At 40.0% G+C, this 18,443-nt stretch overlaps 2 protein-coding genes and 1 long non-coding RNA gene across 3 annotated transcripts; 2 read left to right on the forward strand and 1 right to left on the reverse strand.

The window, feature by feature from the left end:
- Window positions 1-70: 70 nt before the first annotated feature.
- tsen54 (TSEN54 tRNA splicing endonuclease subunit) lies at window positions 71-8,605 on the reverse strand. The gene is made up of 12 exons (XM_084371961.1): window positions 8,527-8,605; window positions 7,450-7,608; window positions 7,144-7,207; window positions 6,952-7,035; window positions 6,706-6,804; window positions 6,576-6,628; window positions 6,292-6,399; window positions 4,867-5,317; window positions 4,531-4,666; window positions 4,374-4,434; window positions 2,635-2,748; window positions 71-1,402 (listed from the first exon to the last, which is right to left on the reverse strand). The coding sequence occupies exons 1-12, from the start codon at window positions 8,580-8,582 to the stop codon at window positions 1,252-1,254; spliced, it is 1,536 nt and encodes a 511-aa protein (XP_084228087.1). The 5' UTR covers window positions 8,583-8,605; the 3' UTR covers window positions 71-1,251.
- A 2,333-nt stretch (window positions 8,606-10,938) lies between these two features.
- On the forward strand, window positions 10,939-12,855 carry LOC311268366 (C-reactive protein-like). Its single transcript, XM_084371982.1, has 4 exons — window positions 10,939-10,972; window positions 11,056-11,122; window positions 11,449-11,656; window positions 12,268-12,855. The coding sequence occupies exons 2-4, from the start codon at window positions 11,071-11,073 to the stop codon at window positions 12,671-12,673; spliced, it is 666 nt and encodes a 221-aa protein (XP_084228108.1). The 5' UTR covers window positions 10,939-10,972; window positions 11,056-11,070; the 3' UTR covers window positions 12,674-12,855.
- A 494-nt stretch (window positions 12,856-13,349) lies between these two features.
- Window positions 13,350-17,047, forward strand: LOC311268370. The gene is made up of 2 exons (XR_014623969.1): window positions 13,350-14,265; window positions 15,160-17,047. It is a non-coding gene; the product is annotated as an uncharacterized lncRNA (long non-coding RNA).
- The last annotated feature ends 1,396 nt before the right edge of the window (window positions 17,048-18,443 follow it).

An 18,443-nucleotide genomic window follows, 5' to 3' on the forward strand; every position in this document is an offset into this window, starting at 1 on the left:
GAGACCTCAGTTACATCAGAGTGCACACTGTTCACCTGTGGTCGAGAGGAAAAAGGCACATGACTAGAAATGATTCAAGGTTTTTTTTATTAGAAAATGTAGAAAAAGAAGCTGCACATTAAAAGAAGTGAACAGCAACATCTCAGACACCTTCAGCCTCCCTGTAAATGTCCTATTTACACTCTTAATCTTCTGAATAGTTGGTTTCAAACATGTATCTCAACTCACGATCCACTGATTAACTCCATCTCTGTCTCCAGAAGCCCCGAGATCCCAAACAGCCATGTTATACTTCTATGCTTTTTATGCTGTTTTGCTGTGAAGCTCCAGAAATATTGAGACTGCACCTGACTTTCCATCAGCATGGAGGGAGGAGATGATGACTGGATCTTAGTTTTTAAGGTGAACTGTTCCTTAAGAGTTATATTCATGATATGAATGACGAACCATTAACATTTCTGAAATAGCATAACTAACGAGCAAAGTGAAGCATTCATGTGACTACAGCCTCTCAGATAGAGACTCAGTTCATCCTGACACCACGTTTTAACCTCTAAAAAGCAGGAAGACAAGTTGTTTTTGTAAAAATGTGCCGTTTTGAACTCAAGAACAGGGTACCTACACCGTTTCTTGTTTAATTTAAGGATTACATTTTTATTTGAATATTTTCCTCCTCACTGCACTCAACCGATGAGTGAGTCGACAGGAGCTGGAGCTGCTGTGGTGGAGCGTACAGTATCATTTTTGCACTAAATGACTTCCTCATTTTCTTTTTCGGGACACTAAATATCTTACAGCCTGTTGTAGAAGCTCACGATATTGTGACGTGTCTTTTCTTGTGTTTTTGTTACACAGATGTCGTAGCAACAATTCATTTCCTACTAGGAATAAAATACTCAATAGTTCATATACTCATGTTCATATATGATGGTCTGTTGGCCCCAAAAATCAAGATGGAAAATTACCTTTTCTGTCTCAAAACACTCTCAAAAGTTTAAACAAATCCTGAAAACTGATAAAATGAATTTGAAAACTACCAGATTTGGCACAGCTCTGAGGATCCCACAGGATCCCACAGACTCGACCTGAGCATTCAAACTTTGGCACGAAAAGACAAACAAGCACTTCTTAGGATCTCCTTTACATCTTTAAAACAATGACTGGTGACATGTTTTCATTTCTTCTCCAGCCGACCCGACAGATGCAGACTGATATAAAAGTCCTGTGGTGTTGTTAAAGAGCAGTGAGGTCTCAGGGGAACACGTCCGTGGGCAGGTGGAAGTCCTTAAAGGTGTAGAAGGAGATGTCTCCGTGGTCGACCACAGCGAACACCACCGGGGCGTCTCCACCCTGGAAGGCCAGGAGCTTGATGGCTCGCAGGTCGGGGACGGGGCCGTCGAAACTGAGAGACAACAGGGAGGAAATCAATTCATGTTGTCAGATTCAAGAGAGACAAAAATATTACACCAACTATTTTGATAATTGATTGATTTCCTTTCCGCTTTTTTCATCATTTCTGAAAGTAATTAAAGAGTCTCTGGGTTTTAGACTGCTGTTGGACAAAAGAAACAATTTGGGAAATCTTCTTTATAGGTTAAAGAGTTGTCAAACACAACCTTCTTTTTACTTCTTCTCCTTCTCCTTCTTCTCCTCCTCCTCCTCCTTCTCTTCCTCATCCTATTCCACCTTCTTCTTCTACCTTCTTCTTCTCCTCCTCTCCCTCCTCCTCAACCTTCTTCTTCTTCTCCTTCCTCTCCTCCTCCTCCTCCTCCTCCTCCTGCTCCGGGTGGAGTTAAAACACTGCACCTCACTGATTGGTCAGCTGGAACAGCGAGAGTATTTCTCATCCTCCGCGCTCTGAGGTAGGATTTCACTTCCTGCTTTTTCAGCAGTCTTCTGTCTCACTGCCATCAACCTTTACTTTACTAACGCTTGTTGTAACAAACAACTACTCGTGTGTGCTTTGTGTAGAGATCGTGCGGTCCACTCTGAGTGAGTGGCTGATGATAAAAGCGAGCGGAGCAGAGGAATAAACGCTCATCAGTTTGTAGAGGACAGGTCGCGTCCTCACAGTCTCGTCTGTTGTTACCCTGAAACCGGCTGGTAACGACCCCGCCTACATTTAAGGAAACTGTCCACAGTGGGAACACAAAGCAGATCTGGCGTTTGAGTGCAGTTACCGCGGGTTACGCAGGGTTCAAAGGTACCGAAAGCACTTCAGTGGACACACAGGTTCACTCTATCAACAGGTAAATGAACGGCACAAACTTTCTTGTAGGTGTTTCCAGGATGCAGCTTCTAAAATGGGAGTATTTGCAGCATTTCTCAGTTTTACATGATTGTACATTTTTGTGTTTTGAAGCGTTCATCAGACATAATAAAAGACAAAAGAAGTCATTTGAAGACGTAACATTGGATTGTGGGCAGTTGTGGTGAGTATATCAGTAATCTCTGACATTTTACTGACCAAACAATAATTTTTAAATAATCAACAGATCAATTAGCTGATTGCAGCTCTACATGGGACAAAACGGTCATTCATCTTTAACCACTATCATATTTAATCAGTGTGCGTCAGATGTCATTGTTTCTGGAAGATAATCCTGAATACACACAGTTTGTTTGATCACTTACCTGCACACACACATGCGGGAGTAAGGTTTCCCCGGGTTGCTCTTCTTGAAGTCGGCCACCGTATCCGGCTGGTAAACATTGAAACAAATCCTCCACTCATCTGAACCTTTTATACTGAGGAGACAAAGCACAACGCCTTCGCCTGAATGATGGACTCTCCATCACGGCACAATACATCAACCTTGTCGTACGCGAGCGCCACGAGGCCGTGACAAACAGCACCTCACGCCTTTGTCTCTGCGTCTTTATGGGTTTGTAAATTAAAGATCATAAACTGTGATGGCAGTGAGACGAGCCGGGTTCATATAAAGTCCAATCTGATTTATTCTCTTTGAGCGGTGACTCAGACCTGACTGTGATACAGCAGCTTACTCCATCATGGTTGATGTGGTGTTCACCCAATTACATTTCAAGTCTTTCATACAAATTAGGATTTAAATTTAACACCTTTGTTTTCACGGTCATTGCAGTCAGAGGATGACGGAGAGCAAGCAGGGACAATAAGGCTCACAGATACTTATTCATACATTAAAGGAGCACTCCGTAGTTTTGGGGAGGACATCTTCAGATCCTCATCGGCTGATCTTCTTCTGCCTGAACAAACTAAATATTCAAACTCTCTTTGTTGTCATGACTGAATAAACAAACTGATTTTAAAGGACAACACAATGCATACTGTTTTACTTTGTTTATACGTGGCGGACCCTGCCACCTTTCTAGCTTCATACAATGTTCTGGCACCTTATTTTCCTCTGAGAACAGCTTGTTTATTCACTTATAAAACAAAGTATGTATTATTACCTCGTTAATATTGTAAATATTAAAATTCTGAGTTTGAATTTATTCTCCAAAACTACATAATGCTCCTTTAATTTACTTACATTTATAAGACTTTGTCTGTATTTTCCAGCTCCACATAATACTTACTCAGATAAGTGGAAATAAATTGATGGATTAATAAAATAATAATTTTTAACTCATTTTAATTTGGCTTTTTATGGAGTAGCCGCATCAGTTTTATTCTTTTAATGTGTCAGGAAAGTTATATTATCATTACTATTCTTATTATTGTATTTTGGTTCATCTTTATTAATTTGTCTGCTTGCTTTTCTCTAATTTATTGCAATTGCTGCTTGTTTTAATCTGTTATTTCCACATTTTACATCCACTTTTATTGTTTTTATCGTGTATTCTTTTATCCTGTCTTTGTTCAGCACTTTGGGCTGCACCTTTGCATGACAGGTGCTATAGAAAATACAGTTATTATTATTATTTGCTTTTTGAAAGGGTCTTAATATGACGATAATAGAATAAACTTCTGAGACAATATATTATTGTGACAGGCCACATAAAGGATTACACAGCCTCCTGCATGGACACTGCCCTGTCACGTCAGCGTCACATGTAGTTTATCAGTGTTTTTGCCAACAGCAGGCTGAATTCAATGCTTTTCAGGACTTTAAGACCTGCAGATACCCTGTTGATTTGGGTTTGATCTCGGATAAAGACGCCTATAGACTGCACGCTTACAACAATCTCCCCGGTTCATCACATGTCGCACAGAGTCGGATGGGGCTAATAAAACCCAGTCAGACTGAATGATATCAGTTTAAAGGCATGTCATACGAGGCAGTGAATGTCTGGTGACTGTTTTCAGTCCCGCCTGACTGAACGGTCATCAGATAAGGAAAATCATTTTCAATTGTCAGCGTGATAACAGAAGCAGAAACAAGTGATACCTGGACGCTCCCTCCAGCAGATGTGTGGATTTAACCACACTCAGTTTATCCAGCAGCTTCTCTGGAATAAAAAACAAACATCACTGATTGAATCAGATACAACTGAATGATCCAGAGACCATAGTAAACTCTAGAAACTGGGTCCGTGTGAACTTACCAGTGGGGATTGGTTGCCTGGGGTCATGCAGAGGAGTGACTTCTCTTTTCCACAGGTGAGCTGGTCGGCCTTTACGCCTCCCCTCCCGCCTCGCCAGGAGCTCCTGATACTCTGCCCAGTTTTTGCAGCGCCGAACCTTCAACAGGAACGCAGAACGTGAGACCCCATAATGTGCTCCTTGTGTACAAAGGTCACTTTTATTTTTGTTTAAATAATACATCTCCAGCTTGTAGAAACGTGCAGAATCAAAGAATCTCTTTTCTGTACCACTGTGTTTCAGAGATGAGCCGACCGTCCTCATATGTGTATTGATGTTACACTACATATATTACGAACCTCTCTGTCTCTGTTGATGTCCCAGCGGCGCCTTCGCTTGTCCTCCTCCCTCTTCTGGTCCTTTGAGGACATCTTCACCTCCCGCAGGTTTATCCTCCGCCTCCAGGGGGCGATGTCACAGACTCCCACGGCCACAGACCCAGGGAGCAGAGAAGGGTCTGGAGGGTACAGGCAGCTGGAGGAGCTCCCCCTGGAGCCCAGGTCAGGGAAGGGGATGGAGCTGAAGTGCCAGCGTGAGTAACCAGAGGCAGGCTGGTGATCTGATCGCTCCCCGAGATCATCCGTCATCCACCAGGTCCTGCCCCTGCCTTCATCCGCGGAAGCTGCAGCAGCAGTCCCTGCAGACGCCGTCAGGGGTGATTCAGGAGGTTTTTTATCCTCTTCACGTTCATGGCCACATTCATCTTCCTCCATTCTGTCAGCTGTGGGTATCTCCTGTACTTCAGTATGACTACAGCAAGAGAAAACATTGTATAAGCTTCTGATTTCCAAAAGTCTCAAGTCAGTCTTCATCTGAGCAACATTTTACAGTTAATCAGAAATGAAGCTGCAATAAAACTCAAAAACTTCCGGGTACGTTGGTGGGTAGTTTGGATTTTAATTGGTTTGGATATTTTTTAAGGTCAGTCACTTTCTTTTGATCAACAGAAAAGTAAACAAAAAGTTGTGAGAACCAATAAATATCTTTTATCATTGAAAATTAAATATTTTGGGAATGTTGTTCAGAATGTGTGTGTATTATCAGAGTTGTAGGACTCTGAAGATTGACTCTGAGGATGAAAGACCCGTTAGAGACAAACAGTCAGAATATCTCGTTACACTCCGTTTCTGTCCTCAGTCTGACTTTGCCTTCACTCTGATTGATTTCATTTGCTCGTCTGCTTTTAAAGGTGACCCAGTGGCAGCTGGTGAAATTTTTCTTGGGAGGTGGCGCTTTAAGTTCAAGTGTAACCAGGATTGAAAACAGCCTCCTGGTGTCAAACGTTTCTGAAAAATGCTTTAAATCAATCATACCTATCTGAACGTACGCTGGCTATGATCTGAAAGTTTGAAAAAGGAGGCAGGGAAAGAGAAATAAAGCATCACTGCATGCTTGCAGAAACTTCTTGTTTAACTCCTTAAAAAAAAAACGAGTCGTCCTCCGTCTTGATGTTTTGCGCCCTCTATTGATCATCCATTGACCAGCTGCCACAGGAAAAACTGCTGTTTCGTGTCATGATGGTCTGCACCCTGGCAAGGCCTCTACATCCAATTTTAGGTCGGTCAGATTTATTTAATAATCACTGGAGTTCCCCTGGAATTACTTTAAAATCAATAGCTTGTTCTATAAAGACAAATAATAGTCCTACTTTTTATTTCTTCCTGTTCTTTCATTGAGCAGCAGCTGAACAATAAAATCTAGTTGTGCACAGGGCCTCGGTCTACCTGGATGTTGCGGTGGGGCTGGCGCTGCGCTTCCTCTTCAGCGGTTTCCCCGCTCGGTCACGTGACTGCGGCAGGTTCAGCTGCCTCGTGTAGGACGACGGCTCCAAACTGGAAGAAGAGAAACATGACACACATTATTCTGACTTCCACAGCAACGACATTCAAAATATGAGTCACTGAAGATCCTTTTGGGCTGGATTTGCTTCTTCAACATATGTAATGATGTGTATGTCTGTAAGGGGCTTTAAATGCTTCTAACTCCGTCTGAATGAAGATTTTGATACCTGGGATCGAATCTGTGCACCACGTAGCCGAGCCTCTTCAAATGTCCAAACACCTTTGTGATGATAAAGAATCGTTAGACCAGTTCAGCAGTGCAGTCATCCTTCAGGATCTCTGAGTGTTTATTTGTACCTGATACTGCTGGAGGGTCACTGTGCTCGAGGACAGAAACTTCTCGTAGCCGTCCTGGATGGACAGCGGCAGGTTCTGGTAGAACACCTGCAGGTTGCCCTGCTCACACAGGACACCCACATGTCATCAATCAGTATGTCACAGATCACATGTGTTGCAGCATGTGTGTTTTATAAATACTTTTGAATATTATTGTTGTAAGAGGGCGAACCACACCCTGAAGAACAGGTTTAATCTGCCACTCACACACTCCATCAGGTAGAGAGCCTCTTCAGGGAGGAGATGCTGCTTGCCGTTGGCAGAAAAGCCCATCGTCTGCCAAAACTTCCCCTAAAAAACAAATATTGTGAGACACAGTTTAATAATTCGACAGACATTTAATAACAAGAAAAGCTGATTACAGGGTGTGTGTGTGTATTGATAGTTTGCTTCACTCACAGCAGGAGATTGAAGCTCCACTATCTGCTCACTTGGAAGCCATGTGGCCTTCACCAGGTTTCCTCTGCAGGAAAATAAAACAGACAGTATTTATCTCATGTTGGTGCTGCAGAGTGACACAAACTAGTTTTGTCAGACGATATACTGTCCCAGAAATAAGTGCAATAAGCCATATTATTGTCATTTTAAAACCACTTTGTGCCACTCTTATGATGATAATATAACAGCATTATAATGCAAGTGCACCCTTTCAAAGAGCTATGAACTTTTAACTCCTCTGGTGATAATTACACTACCCTTACTCACAGTCTCTCCACTCTCTCCTCTGATATGAGGCTCCAGTGTTCGTTCAGACTCTGCTGGAGACGCTGTCTTTGCTCGTCTGAGTCATTTGGGAAGAAATCCTTCTGACCTCGGACTGGGATCTTGTGACTCCTGGACCGGGCTGCAAACAGTTCAGACGGGCTGGAATTTAAAGAAATAAAGGCAAGACATATTACTATATACTGAAAAATCACTGGTGTGGATGTTTTTCTACAAGAAGCAAACAACATGGGGAAAAAAGTCTTATGTAAAATCAAGTCAATCAAGTCATTACTGTATCGGCTCAAAGAAATCAACATCGTGCATCCCTAAATCTCCTGAATAGCCACAAGAACAGACCATCCTTTTCATCTGAATGTGTTTTACAGTATGCTTGGATTATAAAGACAGGAAACAGCATTCACACAGTTACTAACTTGCTCTTCTGCCTGAGCATTTCTGTGTTATATAACCAAATGAAAACCAGCTGCATGAATGGCTCTCAGCACTGTTTATTTCCACAGTGAGTCATAAAGTCATGACTCACTGCCATGGGACCTCACCCTGATTTATCTATTTTTTTATTTTTTTTTAAACAAGTTAACTGCATGATGCTTTGCCAACAATACACCCTGTGAAACGTCCCTTTGTGAACACCATATTTAAAACTATTGGCTAACGTACACGTCTAACCCTCAAAAACAGCTTTTACTGCTATTAATTCTTTATTTTTAAAGTGTTTCCATCTTGTTCCACAACTAATTTCCACAAAATGAGTGTGGCAGAGAGAGCACAGTGTAGAATAATGATCTATTAACTACTGTATAGAGAGCTGTCGTGTTTTTCTAAATACCAACTGATGTTTCCCAGTAAATAAAGTTACATGCTGGCACCACAACCTGACAACTTTTGCTAGCTAGCTGACAGTTAACTGCACCGTCCCACCATGTGAAAAGAAGCACACGTGGTTTCCAACGACACAAAATGTCTGGCAAACAGCCACTGAGCGAGAAAAATGTGTAACGTATCGCTCCCCTGTCGATAAATGTGTTTAAAGTGTCAATAAAGGTGATTACGGACCTTAATACTTCACTGAAGAACTTCCCCTCGGTGTCTGTCTTGTTATGGTCCGCCATGTTTACCGGGCAGCGCTGCACTGTACAATCTCCTTCTGGTCCTAGAGCCCGTCAGGTTCACTGGCTATTAACAGTAGTTACAAACATGGCCAGCAGGGGGAGCTAACGTGGAAACAGCTGTTTATGGGATAAACATAATTCAGCCATTAAATTATGTTAATAACCACAACAATCATTCACTTAAATGTCCAAAACTCTCTATCTTTTTGCTGACTTTTTCTTTTTGTAGTGTAAATGTAATGTAAATGTAAATGTAACTTATATTTTCTTTTTCTTTTATTTAACTTATTTATTACTATTGTTTTGAAGTGATGCTCTCTATTTTTGCTATCCCCTTTGTTGCTATAATATTGCAAATTTTCCAGTTGCGGGATTGAAGAAGGATTGCCTTGTTTTATCTTATTGTTTGGAATTAAAAAAGAAAATTTAATGAAGTAAACATTTTGGCATAAATGCTTGTGATTTCCCAAACATGTGTCTGTGATGGAATATACAGTAACAACATTTACTGTACTTAAACACTACCATCTTCTGCTACTTTATACTTTCACTCCACTTTGTTACGGAGGCAATAGGGTTAGGGTTAGGGTTAGTTAATTAGTTATAAGTAATTTTGCAGATGCATGGTGCTTCAGGGAGATTTAATTTATCTGCAATATAGCCTTTCTTTTGGGTACTTTTTACAAAACTGATCTCTACTTAAATGCAACTGACTTGTTTTATGAAATACCTTTAAGAAGAAAATAATTGCTCCACGGGTCATAGTCACTGGCAATGTTTTGTTTTGGGAGTAAAGGAAGTTTTATTGGTTTATCCAACTTTCACCATGGTTTTAACATTGTTCAGTGACACAACATTCTAAAGTTTTATTTTAGTCTGTTAAAAAATAACTGCATCGGGAATTAAAATGTGTAAAATGAGTTAATAAATACATTTTAATAAAATAAAAATGAGGCTTTAAGTTGTCCTTTTTCTATTATAATTTGTTCTCATCTATAATTATTTATCTTTCCTCTTTGTCTTTATGCATGAAAGTATACTTTTGCTGTTTTGTTTTTAGTTTCAGGGCATTTGTCTGCTAATTTAAAGGTGTTAATTTACTAAAGCTAAAATAACTGCTTAATTAATCGATGAGTTGATAAACAGAAAATTAATCAGCAATGATTTTTATTGGCCTGTGTTTATGTTTACATCTAATCCCCGATTAGAAGCACATGGAAGTGCCTCTAATCTTCCTGGAGTCCCGAACATAAAAATACAATACAGACGTGCAATAAGTAAACAAACAATTTAAAATTAGAAAACAATCAAGCAAACTAGGCATGAGGTGAAAGGGGAGTACAAGCAGTACATCCCTGAAGAAACAGGAAAAATGAATTGTTAAAGTTGTTTTACACACAAAAATAATAAATAACAATAATAAAAACAATATGTGACTGTATTCTGTTTTTTCTTGGTCATTGTGAAGTGAGGATCTTTGGGTTTGGGAGTTTTAAGACATCACCATGAGGTTAGGAAAAATGTAATGTGCATGTTTTTCTGTTAATAGGATATTTGGGTTCATTTTGGCTATCAATAATAATGAATGATTATCAGGGATAATTATCAATTACGATTAATATTAATATACAATTTTGGCAACATTCACTCTTGTACAATATTAAATAGACAGCATGGAGGCTCAAAAGTCTTTTATTTAACACAAAGATGAAGACACACAATCTAACTAACATACTGTACTATACACAGGTGTGTGTGTGTGTGTGTGTGTGTGTGTGTGTGTGTGTGTGTGTGTGTGTGTGTGTGTGTCCAACTAATGTCAAATCAATACCCAAACAGGGAACAAACACATAGATTGAACACGCAGGAGAAGGTGTTGAACAGTGCTGTTCTTGCTGTGAGTCCAATGAAAGAAGGTCAATGGAGGAAACTGGTCGCTCCTTTCCTATGCAGGGATAGCAACTCGGTGCTGTGGGGAGAAGTTCTTTGGGCCTGCTGGAAATGCAGCTGGCAGCTTTCAGCAGCTGTTGGGCCCAGAAAAATCCAGAAGACCTTGGGGCAAGGCCCAGCAATGGCCCAGACGTTTAAAAAAAGTCTGCTTATTAACCAGTGTCCCCTTTTTGGGGCCTCAGAGGTTTGTCCTCAAAATACCTCAAAATACCTCAAAATCTGAACTTTGCATTTATTTATGTTGGCCTCACAGTTGAGTTTGTCAACCCAGTGGATGTACAAACTTTTCCAAACAGTCAGATTCTATGTGTCTAGATGTTACATAAGGATGAGCAAAGGTTTAAAGATGCTGTTATTTGCATATCAGGAGGAGTTTTGGGAATCACAACATAAAAACCTCCAGTTCAGACTGTCTGCAGGAGGACCTCTGCAGCTGCACGGTTTGTAAACAACCTTAATTGCACTTATATATCTTTATATAACCAATCCTGTGCATATAAACTAATAAATAAATGTTCTGCAGGTTTGCTGAGACAAAATGAGACTCCCTGCCGTCATTTTTCTCATTGCCATCTCCACGGTGTTGGCCGGTAATTATAAACCCTTTCATTTCCTGTCTATATATTAAGGTATAAATTTAATGTTTTGTTTATTTATTTTGGTGCTTTCATCTTTTTGGCAAAACTAGTTTAAAAATCCCAGCTTCTTATATGACTATGAGTTATTTATTAGCTTAAATTGTTACTGCATTCACCTGCAGTGTCTCCCCTTACACTATTTTTAACTTTTTAATAAATATTTGTCATTATTTTATAATATTTAGGACCTAGAAAACCCTGCAGATGTTGTTGTTGCTGCTCTTGATAACCCTCGAACCGACATTTCTTTGACAAGACGTCTGTTTGTTGTCTCTCAGGGAGTGTTCCCATCCAGACCCTGGTGTTCCCCTCTGAGACCAGTACCAGCTATGTGGAGATGGTCCCTCTGAAACCCCTCAACATGAAGGCTTTCACTCTCTGCATGCGAGTGGCCACAGAGCTCAAGGGAGAGCGCGAGGTCATCCTGTTTGCATACCGGACTCAATACTTTGATGAGCTGAACGTGTGGCGTGAGCTGGACGGCAGGTAGGCACACTTCTGTACTGGAGCAAAGACAGTGTGATTTAAGATAGACGCTATTTTGTGACCACATTACATTAAAGCTGCAATATGTAAGAATTGGCCACCTGACGAATTCAAACTTATAACAGAAAGGGAGCAGCATATCACCAGAGTAACTGCTTACTGCTGCTAACTGTAGCAGCCGTTAGCTAGTTAGCTCAGTTAGCCGTGCAGCTAATGTTACAGGCTGGGAGCTTGGGGACCAGGGGAGTATTGGCTTACACTGTTAGCACAGCAGCTTTGACCTGTACGGGCCGTTGATAGCTGTTTAGCATGCTAATTTCAGTAGTATACTAATAAAACACATGGACAACATAATGTCAAAACAGTTTTTCCTTCAAATGCTTTTGATAATTTTAGTTTTTTGTAATGTTTTCAGCTGAAATTCTTACATATTTCACCATTTTTTGGACAAATCCTCAAAATAATACTAAATGTATTAAGACTGCTACTACTACGAACACAGTGACTTCTACTATTACTATTAATACTACCAATACTACCACAATACTTCTCCTACAAATACATCTATATGAATAAAATACAATGTAATAAAATTTTATATGTGTGTTTAGATATTCCTTCGCCCTGAGTGGAGGCAGTGTTATGTTCAGTGTCCCTGACCTCGGCGCCCTGCAGACCCACCTGTGTGTCACCTGGGATTCCCGTTCAGGTGCAGCTGCCCTCTACATGGACGGGAGGAAAAGCCTGACCAAATTTTACAAGAAGGGTCACACCATCCCTCCCGGAGGAAAGGTCATCCTCGGTCAAGATCCGGACAGTTTCTTGGGTGATTTTGATGCCAAGCAGAGTTTTGTTGGGGAGATCTCTGAGGTTAATATGTGGGACTCTGTCCTCTCTGACAGCACGATTAAAGACATGGTCTCCGGGAAGAGAGTACCAAGAGGAAACATTTTCGACTGGGACACCATAGAGCTTAGAACTAACGGGGAGGTGGAGGTTCTTAATACTGAGCTGTAGCTGTAATTCTCACAATGACATGCTAAAATAATGTAGTTAATTGCGTAATGTCAAATAAGTCAATATATAACTCTGAAGCCAATGGAAGTCACTGCAGCCACACAACATTTGCATGATATACATGATGATTTGTTGAGCAAAATGCAGTTCAGTGCACTGATTTCAGTGTCATAACTTGTTACTTATCTTAGCCCAATAAAAAACCTCTGCTGGCAATGCCTGTTGTGGTGGAATGTATATGAAGATAATGTCAAACTAAGACTGCATCACTGTACTAACATATACTGAAAGACTGGGACAGCAACCAGACCAAACCAAAAAGCTTGAGTCTCACTGAGAATGAACTGGTTTGTGCTAATTTAATCTTAATCAACACAATCTTTTGTTATATTTCTAGAAAATCTCTTAACATCCCGACAGCAATCACCAATTCAAATGCAATGAGTAACTTTATTCCACCACGCTACGGATTTATTCCTAAAGCAATTAACGAGCTAGTCGCAGAAGAAGGCCGAGAAAGTTCAGCCAACTTTTTTCTATCTCCTTTAGTGGCTAATGTTAGCACAATGCACACAGGCCCTGCTTGAGGAAGAGAGCCGCAGTGGCAGCACCAAACTCCTTTAGGGGCTACTGTTAGCACAAAGCACACGCCAAGAACAGTAAGGACCAACTCTCTCTATGGCTTACTTACTTATAAATCATGTGAATTGAACATTGACCTTGTCCTGTTGGGCTGTGATGGATCTGTCAGGGCAGCTGTGCACGAAAAAGTAGTTGTGTTTCTTCCTCGGGTTGCAGGCACGGACGGGGTTCGAACCCGCGATCTTCGGTTTACGAGACCGACGCCTTACCACTTGGCCACCGCGCCTGGCAGTACAAAATGGCCACTCTATGCCTATTTAAACACCTCTGTGTCGATCATGTTTTCATTGCCTAACCAAGTCATGTCTTGTATAATCATGTAAAAAAGTAGCCAGCAAGAAGGGAGGCCCATTCCGAACTCCATTCAAAATATGTACTATTTTGACTTTCTTTGCAGTACAAGGAATAATCGTTCACTTTCACGTAAGTTATGACACTTTTTCATATCATTCAAAGGCGCGCTGAAATTCCGCAAAACTTAAAACACCAAAGATGACGATTCAGTAAACCTTTGGCAGCGGTTCGCTTGTGTTTGCTATGCATTTTCTATGTTACCGAATCAACGTACACCATGTAAAAGCTGATGAGCTGTGACTCCATTTAAAATAAAGCGCACCTTTACAGAATTCTTGTATGCAGCCGAAACTCCCAGAAGATAGCCATGTTGATAATAAAATGTCTTGGGTAATATTTTGTCACTTATATTTCTGATGGTAGCGAACTCATGAAAACCGTCAAATGTCGAAATGAAGTTTGGCGTAGCTGTGACGCCATACGAGAGAAGGGAATCTTGATCGAGAACACACCCGGAAGTAGCTGAAGCAGCTCACGGCAGATGCGATTCAATCTTTCCTTGAAACATGGGTAGTTTCACTTGTCATACGAGGATGTAAACGTTGCATTTTAGTACATCGGATGTTGCAGTAATTTCATGCCGCTAACTTCATGCTGTAAGTAATGAGACTTCATAACAAATCAGTGCTAGCAGGAAGAAACAAGGCTGGAGTATTAAGTGCTGCTAGCTTAAGCGTTAGCTTGCTAGCAGAGAATCTTAATCTTCGTTAATATCGTATTGTTTTCAAGTATATTAACCTGCATATTAAACAAAAGTGTTGCGAGCGTGTGCGGTTAAGTTAATATGGTTGTTACTGTACTTTTAGTTTTACTCATTTAAGAGCATCCCTGCAGGCTGTCCTACGCATGCCAAATTGCATTTAAAACTTTGTAGAATTAAGAAAAACGTGCTGAAAGACAAGTTTAGGTCCAAGGCAAAGAGTCAATTAAGACTTCATACACGTAATTGTGAGCAATTCTTTAATTCGGCAACTCAAATAATATCAATACATACAGGTGAAACTTGATATAGGGTCTATAAGGCCTTTCTATACTCATCGCTTCTATTATTAGCTCAAGGTTTCTTTTATGGAGCAAACCTCTTCAGCATGTATCAATCACTGTAGTCATTATTAGAGGCTACAATTAAATACTGATCATTTTATCGGCCTATTGATATAAACATTTAGTTATAAAGATTTCAGTCACAATTTGAAAGTGACAACAGGAGTTATTGAAGGTCTTTTTTTCATATTTGAACAGGTTTTTGCATTTAGCATCAATGTGGCTATTTTACAGGCGATTGTTTTACACATTCGCCTTTTAAAAATGTATATTGTATAGATTTCAACTATATCTCCCAGTCTATGTCTATGTAAAGCAAATAGAAAGGGATTGCAACAACAAAGGGATATTAAAGCAGTACCATAGGATTCATTTGGTGTTTTGAAAAATAAATAAAAATAAATTAATTAAATGTAAATTAAATGTTAATATGTCTTATGTCCTAGTTCCAGTCTTTGACAGAAGCTGTCTGATCTGCTGCAGCTGAGCCTCCCTGTCTGCCTCACCATGCCGCTGGTGGTGGACGCCGTGTGGGCGCTGTGGAGCATTGGAGCTGGCATCTATGACTACTTCCACACCAGCGCCATGGAGGAGAGGATCCACACGCTGGAAAACGTCCTCTCCATCCACCAGTTTGTGATCGCAGGCCTGTCGGCGGGCCTCATCCTGCTCATGACCTATATACTATGGAGAAAACACTAAAATCCAACATGGACCATGGCCAAGAACCCGCTAGATGTTGTTTGTCGCAGGACATCTCATGTAACCCAGGGTAGTTTCCATTCTGATGTTGGCCAGAGGGACTTTTTGGAGTATGTGACTGCTCTAAAGCATGTTTAGTAACCATCAGGCTGCCCCAAATGAAGTCAGGAGCACTGATGGGCAACTAAGGACTCCACTGACATGCAGTCTCTGAAAACTCATCTGGTACCTGTCGGGTTGATGGCGCTTGGTCTGTCTGTTTGTCTGTTTTGGCTTGAGTTACACTAATGTAAAATTGTAACGGCTTTTTCAAGGCAACATTGCACTTTTTTTTGCTAAGCTTGAAGACTTGACAGTCTAGAAAAGCCCTCTGAGATCACATCCATTCATGCAAACATCATCCCAGTGTGTGTGTGTTGAGGGAGGAAGACGTTCAGTCATCATTTTAATAGTTGCTGTATATTTTAAAAGTTTGGATTTGTTACAGAAGTCATGCAAAGTCAAGACTGTGGATGCTACTACCTGTTACCACAAGATCACAACATAATTACCTCCAGATCAACCATTTTCTCATGTTTACATATTAATCATTTACTTTTTTAAATCTAACATCTGTTTGTCATGGAGTTGTTGTATTCATCTTCCTGAGTTACGGGCATAATAATCTCATTATCTTGACAATTTATCATCATGATTTAATTATCTCTATCTTGAAATGGTGGTCATAATGTAACGTTTATCTTCTGAGATGCTTCTATTCTCAAAGCTGAGAGGGACAGTCTTGAGTTATCTGAAGAGTTTCTAAATAAAACGGCACTAAAGTGAACTCTTGATTTGGAAATTAGGGTTAAAAACACAATGATGATTAAGTTGTGATCTTGAGACAGCAGGCTTAGGAAATTCTTAACAGTGAAGGATATTTTAGAAATACATCACTCTCTTTTTGGGGGGAACATTACCCACCAGTGACTATCCAGCGCTTGTATTTTTTGTAGGTAAATTGGGTGATTTTTTCTCTTCTCAAATAGGTTTCATAGGGAAGTGGACCCCACAAAAACTGGTGTGTTTCGCTGTGGGAACAGGAAACTGGGCTGAATTGAGAACATCAAACCTCCCTCCTCACTGCCAGTAATTCTACTTTGCAGAGTCAGAGTTTAATGGGTGGAAGTGATCTTGTTGCACTGTTACAGTAAAGATTATAATCAAAGCAGAGATTTTAAAACCGTACGTTTGCCTTTGGCTGCTGTGGTCTGTAATTAACCTGGTTTCAGGTGACAGGATAAGCACAGAAAAGCACTGTTAAGAAGGTCAAACACTGGGAAATGAATTCATCCTTTTATGTGATTTTTTTTCTTTTTATGTTGAGGAGAAGGGATTAGAGATGTAGGGTGGAGGTTAGTCCTTTTTATTAAGTGTTGTGTGTGTTTAATGTGTGCAAGTTTACATTTTTACCAACAGTTTCCGGTCTGTCATCCAAGTTTTTCTTACTCTGCCATTTTCACTACTGTACCTGCTTACTCCCTGGGATTCATTCATAGTACTGTATGTACTACTTTATGCTACTTTGACAAACCACTACCATGGCTACTATTAAAGGGAATATGTTTGAATAATAAATCATAATTTAAATCCAAGATGTTTTTTTCCCCACTTGTTTGTGGTTCAATAATCACCATTTTTGTTCCATGTCACGATTAAAGTAGATAATCCATAATGAAAAGAACATTCTGCCCTTCTTCATTATATACATATGCTGTGAAAGCGGTGGTGTTGTGCTGGTGAGGTAACAGCCTTGTGAGATGGAAAACCTCAACAGAAAAATACATGAACAGTGCTACAGTTGAGCTATTAAAGCAGCATGAGGGCTGTAAAAAAAAAAGAAGCATATAATAGCATAAAAGTCTGTATAATATCTCACAGTTAAAGCGCCTTCAACATAAAAAAAAAAAGTGAAAGTGAGGCATGCTGTCAGTGACTTTCTAGGCTCACTGATGGTTATTTCTGCAGCTCAGTAACAGTGGAAATATGTGACCGTGTGTAAGTTTGAGTACTGTGTGTGCTGAAGCTATTTTAGTCCTCATTATGTTTCGGGGTCAGCGGTTTAGTCATGTGCCAGCAGCACTGTGCTAATGGTGAACCATTTCAGGAGAGATTATAGCCACATAATATCATCTCTTTAAACTGTACTGGTAGTCTCCATTTTACTTATTTTTCAACAAGCAGTTCGGATGATTTTATGAATTTAAATTGAAGAAATAATTTTCATAAAACTCAAACACTTCTATAATGAAAACATTAAAAAAAGGGGGAGTGTGATGTGCTGATGAAATGATGGCGATAAATTGTTCCATTGTTCAAAATAGTTACTAAATAAATGTATTATTAAATGAATGAATGTTCAATGAATGAATGAATATTTGTAATTTAAACAGTTTATATTTAGATGTGGCATTTATAGGATGGATATTGGCATTCATTCTTCTACATGGCACTGATATTACTTCTCATGGCTATAAACCCTACATTTAACCTTGATTTTAACTGGTGGATGTCTCTAAATTATTGTATTTTGTGATTTAAAATGTGATGTTCTGTGCTTTCAAGGAAAAAGAAGGAAATCATAACGCACAGTTTATTTTGCTTTTATTTTTAAAAATAATACTTTCTAAACAGACTTCATCAATGTTTGTTTATTTAAATGTAATAACGTTTTATGTGTTTGACCTTATTTAAACCTGTCTCGCCGTGCTGCAGGCGGCAAATGTGCCTCTGTCTGCTCCTCCTGCTTCTTATTCGTTGAATGAGACCGGCCAAATGTTTCCACCAATGAGAGCACAGGTTTTTACAAACAAGCACTGTGATTGGTTGGAGCTGTCAGAAGGCGGGATCTTTCAACACAAGTCACCGTGGAAGCTTCAACCTACGTCTGTCAAGCCACCGAAATTAGACCGAAGAAGAAGAAACTCAAATGGATTCTGCCTTCAAAATAAAAGCATGCGATTGATACGGATGTCATTCTTATGATAAT

Source organism: Pagrus pagrus (genome assembly GCF_965226575.1).
Source record: "Pagrus pagrus genome assembly, chromosome: 13".
In the NCBI taxonomy this organism is placed as follows: Eukaryota; Metazoa; Chordata; class Actinopteri; order Spariformes; family Sparidae; genus Pagrus; species Pagrus pagrus.

Coding starts and splice junctions, on each gene's coding strand:
- tsen54 (XM_084371961.1), bottom strand. CDS start 8,582: ATGGCGGACCATAACAAGACAGACACCGAGGGGAAGTTCTTCAGTGAA. Junction 7,036..7,143: donor TGGAGCTTCAATCTCCTGCT/GTGAGTGAAGCA, acceptor TTTGTTTTTTAG/GGGAAGTTTTGGCAGACGAT. Junction 4,435..4,530: donor CAGGCAACCAATCCCCACTG/GTAAGTTCACAC, acceptor TTTTTATTCCAG/AGAAGCTGCTGGATAAACTG.
- LOC311268366 (XM_084371982.1), top strand. CDS start 11,071: ATGAGACTCCCTGCCGTCATTTTTCTCATTGCCATCTCCACGGTGTTG. Junction 11,123..11,448: donor CATCTCCACGGTGTTGGCCG/GTAATTATAAAC, acceptor GTTGTCTCTCAG/GGAGTGTTCCCATCCAGACC. Junction 11,657..12,267: donor TGGCGTGAGCTGGACGGCAG/GTAGGCACACTT, acceptor ATGTGTGTTTAG/ATATTCCTTCGCCCTGAGTG.